At 34.8% G+C, this 8,386-nt stretch overlaps 5 gene segments (V, D, J or C); all 5 read left to right on the top strand.

The window, feature by feature from the left end:
• The first annotated feature begins 1,290 nt into the window (after positions 1-1,290).
• Positions 1,291-1,909, top strand: LOC118598502. The segment is given in 2 exon segments: positions 1,291-1,372; positions 1,469-1,909. Coding segments are annotated over 2 exon segments (438 nt in total).
• A 968-nt stretch (positions 1,910-2,877) lies between these two features.
• Positions 2,878-3,546, top strand: LOC118598503 (the record flags this gene model as incomplete). The annotated part of the segment is given in 2 exon segments: positions 2,878-3,165; positions 3,243-3,546. Coding segments are annotated over 2 exon segments (371 nt in total), but the record flags the coding sequence as incomplete, so codon positions are not given.
• A 1,354-nt stretch (positions 3,547-4,900) lies between these two features.
• LOC112142093 lies at positions 4,901-5,374 on the top strand. The segment is given in 2 exon segments: positions 4,901-4,946; positions 5,067-5,374. Coding segments are annotated over 2 exon segments (354 nt in total).
• A 438-nt stretch (positions 5,375-5,812) lies between these two features.
• On the top strand, positions 5,813-6,351 carry LOC112142091. The segment is given in 2 exon segments: positions 5,813-5,869; positions 5,963-6,351. Coding segments are annotated over 2 exon segments (345 nt in total).
• A 1,211-nt stretch (positions 6,352-7,562) lies between these two features.
• Positions 7,563-8,119, top strand: LOC112142090. The segment is given in 2 exon segments: positions 7,563-7,693; positions 7,772-8,119. Coding segments are annotated over 2 exon segments (360 nt in total).
• The last annotated feature ends 267 nt before the right edge of the window (positions 8,120-8,386 follow it).

Below are 8,386 nucleotides of genomic sequence, written 5' to 3'. Positions count from 1 at the left end.
CTGGAGAATCCCACAAACTGACTTGTACATATTCAGGGTTTAGTAGCAATCGGGATTTTGCTTGGATCAGACAGGCTGCAGGAAAAGGACTGGAATGGATCGCTTATATCGGTTATGGCAGCAGCAGCATCTACTACTCAGAGTCAGTGAAAAACCGCTTCACCATCTCCAGAGACAACAGCAGAGAGCAGGTGTATCTGCAGATGAACAGTCTGAGAGCTGAGGATTCTGCTGTTTATTACTGCGCTCGAAGAGTCACAGTGACTCAAGAGACACAAACTCTGTACAAAAACACCACATGAAGATAATCGCTGTCATCGTTTTTTTGTTGCTATACTTTACAGAACACAGAGCACAAAAACTGGAAAATGTATATTGTATAAAAGATTTATGAAGGAGCGAAATAACAACAGCTTTAAGGAAAATTAGACACATTGTGCTTTTTTTCTCTTCTTTATTTCTTTCCTTTTTAATATTTATATTTGTTGGTAATTTAGTCTACAAGTTTTTATTTGATTTTTTTATACTTTTTGGGAGGACAGTTAAATAAAGGTGCTGACTCTGACGTTCAATTCGGGTGAATTTGTCATTTTTCTTCTTTAGTTCATGTATTTTGGCCAACTCTTTTTTTGTTTGAGCCATACCTGTTCTAAACATGAACAAACTTTTATAACGGTCAGATTATCATTTACTCTGAGCTGTATTTTGTGATTTGGCATAGGATTTTGCTTCACATTATGTTTTGTACGTGATTTTATTTACACGAAACATTTATTTTAGTAGCAAAATGTCACGGTTAAGCAGGCTGGAGAAAACAAAGATGCAGAAAGAGTCACAAGTGGCTGAAACCAAAGAGTTTAACTTACAAAACCACATATTAACAAGGATATAAAGCTAGGTAAACAAGCAGAGAACCTTAAATATACAAAACAATATTACTAAACTGCAGGCAGCTGTGACAGATTAGCAGGATTCATATGAAAATGGGCGGAGTCACAGCAGCCTGCACGGGAGCAAAGGAAACAAACTGAAAAGTAACACAAAACAAACAGAACACAACACAAAAGTCATTTTGTTGACATTTACATCATGAATAAAACAAGCAGAATGAAATGTTATATTTTCAGTTTTTAAGTGTTCACTGAAATTATTGCGTTTTCTCGGTTAAAATATTTTTTTCATTAAAGTCAAAGATTAAGTGATGCCGTTCACAATATTCAAATGTAATTTTGAACATAAATTATGCAAACCCAGTGTCCATATATAATGAAGTGAAGTGTGAGTGTGTGAGTCAGAAAGAGCTCAGTGAGTTCATCTTCAGCATCAACCATGTTCTCTGCAGCTCTGATGCTGCTGCTGACAGCTGGATCCTGTGAGGAGATTTCAGTGGATTCACAGCAAGAATCAGATCAGAAACATTTCATATTCAGATGAATGATGGAGATGATGTTGGTTTGTGTTTCTACAGGTGTGGACAGTATTGATCTCATCCAGCCAGACTCAAAGGTTGTTCAGCCTGGACAGTCTTTGACCATCAGCTGTCGGGTTTCTGGATATTCACTGACTGCTGGCAGCTATGCAACAGGCTGGATCAGACAGCGAGAAGGAAAACCAATGGACTGGATTTTCCATCAGTGGGGAAGTAGTAGTGGGAACTTCTATCAAAATGAAGCTCTGAAAAACAAGTTCAACTACAACATAGACACTTCTGCAGGAACAGTGACAATAACAGGACAGAATCTGCAGCCTGAAGACACAGCTGTGTATTACTGTGTGAGACGCCCCACAGTGACACAAACAAACACAAACCTGTACAAAAACTCAACAGCTATGAAGACCAAACAACATGTGTGTAATAAATAATACAATATACATTTGTTTTTGTGTTTAAAAAAATAAATTTTAAAAATGTCCAACAAAACATAAGACTAGTTTATACAATTAATAAATAAAGGTATTTGAAGACTTTCATTGGTTTATGTCTTCTTTCATCTATTAATCTTCATAACTCACATCCTCCCCTTCAGTGACATGGAGCCTATCCTGGGTACTATGTGCAAAGGTGAGATACATCTTGAACAAGCTGTCAGTCTGTTGCAGAGCTACACAATCACACACAAATACAAATGACCTATCATTAATAACCTATCATGTGCAATATCTCAGTCACACACTCAAACTGTTTTGATACTGCCATACATACTTTGCTCTTCTTTAAGTTGTTGTACTTTGTTATTGTACATTGTACTTTGAGATTTTTACTATATGTACATTGAGATTTTTATTTTTATTCTGTATACTCATGTAAGCTGCTGAAAAACTTAATTTCCCCAAGGGAGCCATCCCAAAGGGATCAATAAAGCCAAGTCTAAGTCTAAGTCTAAGTCTATGATCTAGAGTTTTTTCCCCCAATGTTTTCGCCTTCAGTTAAACAGATGTTTAAAATGTATAAAAAAGTTGTTTAAAATGACAAAAATCGAAATAAATCCATTAAAAAAATTACATAATAAATGGATGTCATAAATTACGTTATATTTAAAGTAAGACAAACAAAAAATATAAGAAACATTTAATATTATAAGCAAGCAATTATCAAATCATACATTTTTAACAGCCATGTCAATCGATGATTTTTAAATCCAGAAATATTTAGAAAATAACTCTTAACACACACTTTACGAAGTTTTTGTTGAAAATAAGTGGTTTCTTTTTTAATAAAAAAATATGTTTGGTCTGCGATAAATAAAATTTCCTATTTTTCTAGAGTAATTTTAGCCTCTTACTAAAGACTTTTTTTTAAATAAATATTTAATTTTTATGATTTAATTTGATTCGTTTTAAAATATGTCAGTTTTCTTGTAAGGAAATGATGTGGATGAAGGTAAATAGGTATGTGTTTTATATGTGAATCATTATAAACATTTTGTGAGTGTCACAAATATGTATAAACTCCTATAACAACTTCAAGAAGTGAATCCAGCTCATCTTAATTCTTTAAGGAGGAGTTTATGCAAATCTGACATTTCCAGTTTCTTCTTATATGAATCAAAGTTCAGTGATTCAATCTGACAAAGAAGCTGCAGACAGAACAAAGACAAATGACTCCAACAATGATCAGACCTGTTTGTTTGCTGCTTTTTCTCTTTTCCTTTGGTGTCTTACCTGGTAAGAAATTGTTCTGAACAAAGAAAATGGTAGAAAGTTCTTGTAACTGCATTAATGTGCTGCTTGTTGTTCTGCAGGTATCAGGGGTCAAACACTGACTGAGTCTGAATCAGCGGTTAAAAGACCTGGAGAATCCCACAAACTGACTTGTACATATTCAGGGTTTAGTGGTGATCAGCATGTAGCTTGGATCAGACAGGCTGAAGGAAAAGGACTGGAATGGATTGCTTGGATCCACGCCAGTAGTAGCAGCAGCATTTACTACTCAGAGTCAGTGAAAAACCGCTTCACCATCTCCAGAGACAACAGCAGAAAGCAGGTGTATCTGCAGATGAACAGTCTGAGAGCTGAGGATTCTGCTGTTTATTACTGCGCTCGAGAGTCACAGTGACTCAAGAGACACAAACTCTGTACAAAAACACCACACGAAGCAAATAGCTGTCATCAGTTTTTTTTTTTTTTGTTTTTGTTTTTAATATTACTTTTCAAAACACTGAATGCAAACTATAGGAAACTATCACATTCAACAATGTTTCTTTCTCTGGAGCAGTGAAGAGGAGGTGCTGACTCCGACGTTCATTACAGGTGGATTTGTTGTTTTCCTTCTTTAGTTCATGTATTTTGGCTAGCCTGTTTGTACTCTGATTATATTAGTGTAATACCTGTTCTAAAAAGTAATAGGAGGAAAATCATCAGCATACATTAGAAATGTTACTAATAGATTTGTCCATTTAAAGCATTTTAGTACCAGCAGAGGGATTTGATTGGCCATTTACCACTTTACTACAAGAGCAATAAAACAAATTCTAGGGGAATATACTGAGATCATAAAGAACTTAATCACGCTGTAACTGTGACTATTTTACATTGCAGTTGACACAGATTTTCATTTTTGTGATTATTTTCTACTATTTGAAATGCAAAGACAGGAAACTCAGTTTGTGGTGAAAACTCAAACTTAAAAACAAAAATTAACTCAAAATAAATAAATAAAAAATCTCTTAACATAAACATAAAGCTGAACTATAAAAACCTGAATTGGGGAGAAATAAAAGAGGTGAATACAATGACCTATAAACCCTAAATTTAAATCTATTTAATCCATCCAGCACGCGCCCAAACGACTAAATGTGGTGGAGATTGCACTAACTGCTGTTCAAAGTTTCATTTTGTTGTAAGACGTGCACCAAGGTAAGTGAGAAAAACTAAATTCATTCAGAGGAAGGTAACAGATATATCTGTGAATGTTGATGAGTGAGAAGTGCTGTGACTATTTCTGTGAGAAAAACAATATAAACTTATCTTCAAAAGAAAGAAACACAAATTAATGCAAATTAATAAAATAAAATAAAAGATAGTTATAGCTCTTCGATGTTACACCGTGATACATCAGTCTTGTTATTTGCCCCTGTTGAAGTCACTGTGTTCTTTTGAAGAATTAAAAATGTACTGAAATACAACAAATAATGTATTATAAATTTATGTTGTATATAGTCTCTTGTGTAAATAGTATATAAAAAACATGTAAATGACATATTACAAATATTTATAATGCAATTCATGTCAACTTAATAATATATTAGTTTACTATAACTTAACGTTTGACTAATATTTGTGAATTGGAGATGTAAATCATGTAAATCATCTTTGAGGAGGAGTCAATGCTAAAACGTATTCTTCCTCATATATTTAACATCAGCACAAGCAGAAGACAGCAGACACGAAGTTTAGAAACATGAACCTCATAATGATGTTTTTGGTTTTGAGCATCTGTTATACAGGTACTATATATTATTGATCACAAATCAAGGAAATTTTAGTCTTATTTTTTCCACAGATTTTTATTTTCTTTTTAATTTCCTGTAACACTTAAAACATGGATTGAAACTTTTCCCTCACAGGTGTTGATGCACAGACTTTGACAGAATCTGAAGCAGCGGTCAAAAGGCCAGGAGAATCCCACACTCTTACCTGTACAGGCTCTGGGTTCACATTCAGCAGCCACTTGATGGGCTGGGTCAGACAATCTGCTGGAGAAGGCCTGGAGTGGGTTTCTACCATTGATGTTACCAGCAAATACTACGCTCAGTCAGTTCAAGGACGGTTCACCATCTCCAGAGACAACAGCAGAGAGCAGGTGTATCTGCAGATGAACAGTCTGAGAGCTGAGGATTCTGCTGTTTATTACTGTGTGCGGCACGCACAGTGAACCAAGAGACACAAACTCTGTACAAAAACACGTCAGGCTCTTTCCTAGTCTTACTTTTTAGATTAAATGTACATTAAAAAAAGAAATAAGAGAAATAAGAGAAATAAGTCCTTCATTAAATAAAGTTTACTCATAGAACACTTCAACAATATCTAGTATTAATAATAAGTAGATTAAAAAAAAACTTTATATTATATATATGTATAAATATATATATATGAATCAATAGTCATCAAGGTGTTAAAGGGCCTGATAGACTCTTTAGACTGATTTGTGCAAAACCTCTGTACAAAAACAACACAGAGGCTTTTATTTTGTAGGATGTTAAAGTTGCCTCCTACCTGCAAATACAATATCATATGTTTTGCATGCAAGTTCAAATTTCTTACATTGATCTATAAATTCTTGATGTTATGCTGTGGGATGGATGTAGAAAACCTCAGATCATCTTCATCATGTTGTCTGTAGTTTTATTGCTGCTGGCTGCTGGATCCTGTGAGTCTGACTGGAAAAAGATAATTGATGAATTTTAAATTATCTCCGACTTTTAATCGTTGTGTATTTATTATTTATTTTCATCTCTTTCAGGTGTAAAGTGTGAACAGCTGACACAGCCAGACTCTGTGAGTCTGCAGCCAGGTCAGAGACTGACCATCACCTGTCAGGTCTCTTATTCTGTGAGCAGCTACTACACAGCTTGGATCAGACAGCCTGCACGGAAAGGACTGGAGTGGATTGGGATGAAACACACTGGAGCTTCTTACTACAAAGATTCACTGAAGAACAAGTTCAGCATTGATGTAGACTCTTCCAACAACAGAGTGACTCTAAATGGACAGAACATGCAGCCTGAAGACACTGCTGTGTATTTCTGTGCCAGAGATCCACAGTGATACAAACCATCAGCAGACCTGAACAAAAACCCTCAGAGCCTGAAAACTTGTAGCATGAATCCACCAGAGGAGGCGCTCTAACACCACACACCTTTTGCTTTACCTCCATAAATTCTTCAGGGCCTATGGTTTGGTTCAACAAATTAGTATTTTTATTAAATCATGAAAAACTATTGTTTTATTTATGAGGCACTTTCAATAAATGCATAAAAAAATGTACAAAGACCTTTCACAGATAAAATACCCTCAGATCTACAACTCACATCCCACAATGTTAAAGATAAAATGACATGATTAAAGGATCAGAAATCTGCTTTGAGGACATATTATGGGGATCTGTCCATAATCTAACCATGATTATAGTGAGTATTTCCAAACAAGCCAGATTCCACTGTAACAACAATGTTATCTGACAGGCTTCGTCACTGGTGAGGAGAATGAGGAAAACACTGAAGTACAAATAATTAAAAACAAGAACAGAACTCATGGAATCCCAATAAGTAGATAAAAATAATCTCATAAAACATTATCCTGCATAAAATACTTAGAATAATTTTAATAGTCAGGGTAAATAGGTAAAACTTCAATGAAAACAGAAAACAACGGTAGATTTAAAAATCAAACTTTCTTATTAAATCATCTGAAAGATTTTAAAATGGTTCATTGAATTTATTAAAATGACATTCTTTTGCTGTTACCTAATCTCCCTTCTTCATTTCAATGTTTAAACAAAACCAGGTACTTTGACAGGTGTTTTCAACAAGTATTTATTAATATATTCATAAAATAAAGCAAAATGAAAAGTAAACAAATCAGAAATCAGTACAGGGTTTCTATTTATTGGGTTTATTTTTGCATTTGATTAAAACTCACAAGAGCTTTATCTTTTTTCCTGTTATACATTATTACAGAGAAAATCTTAATCTGACCAACATCTGTTTTTCACTGATTTAATGTTACTGTATTATATTGACTGAAGAGTAAAAGGTTCTGTAAAAATATAATGCATGAAGAAGTTCTATGTTTATGAATATTAACTATTAAAACAACAAAGAAAAATCCATGAAGAAAATATGATGGGAAGATATGTGAAAGGAATTTAACAGAGAAAGTCACCTATACAGCAATAATGATTTCAGGAACAGCACTGAAATAAATAATGTATTATTAACTGAACTTAAAGTTAAAAAGGGAGAAGTAAAGTGGAATTATTTAATTAAACTTGAATGGAGTTTTTTTTTTTTTTCAAATTCAAATGTGAATTCTGATGGAGCTGAATGTGTTCTGTGAGGTGGAGTCAATGCAAACATGGACGTCTTCCTCCTCTACTTATCTGACAGCAGAGATGACAGCAGAGAAGACTGAAGTCAGTTTAACATGATGGACTGTAGGACAGGACTGCTGCTTTTAACTCTCTGTTATGCAGGTGAACATCATCATGCAGATACTGTAGATTTAGGATGTTTGCTTTTTTAAAATCCAGTTTTCTGATTTTCATTCCCAGTTGTTGATGGAGTGACTCTGACTGAGTCTGGACCTGTGGTCAAAAGACCTGGAGAATCCCACAAACTGACCTGTTCAGCCTCTGGATTCACTTTCAGCAGCTATTACATGAACTGGATCAGACAGGCTCCTGGAAAAGGACTGGAGTGGATCGCTTGGATCCACCCCAGTAGTAGCAGCAGCTACATCTACTACTCAGAGTCAGTGAAAAACCGCTTCACCATCTCCAGAGACAACAGCAGAGAGCAGGTGTATCTGCATATGAACAGTCTGAGAGCTGAGGATTCTGCTGTTTATTACTGCGCTCGATGACACAGTGACTCAAGAGACACAAACTCTGTACTAAAACAACACATGAAGTAAAACACTTTCATTATTATTTTTTTTTCATTGTACTTTTCAAAACACTGAATGCAAACTATGGAAAGTTGATTCTTGCCAAAAGAATCTTTTTAAATGAGTAAAACTTTCACATTCAACAATGTTTGCCATCACCTGTTTGCCACAGCTGCATCACATTTGTCGTTAGTCCTCAGGTTATAATAATGGTCTTTAGGTTTTTCAGTGTCACAGAGTCTTGTGTTATCAGCTATGTCATTGTTGCTCTCTCTTGTAG

Source organism: Oryzias melastigma, unplaced genomic scaffold (genome assembly GCF_002922805.2).
Source record: "Oryzias melastigma strain HK-1 unplaced genomic scaffold, ASM292280v2 sc01487, whole genome shotgun sequence".
NCBI lineage: Eukaryota > Metazoa > Chordata > Actinopteri > Beloniformes > Adrianichthyidae > Oryzias > Oryzias melastigma.
Note: the sequence above shows the minus strand (reverse complement) of the source record. Positions and strands in the feature narration are given on the sequence as shown.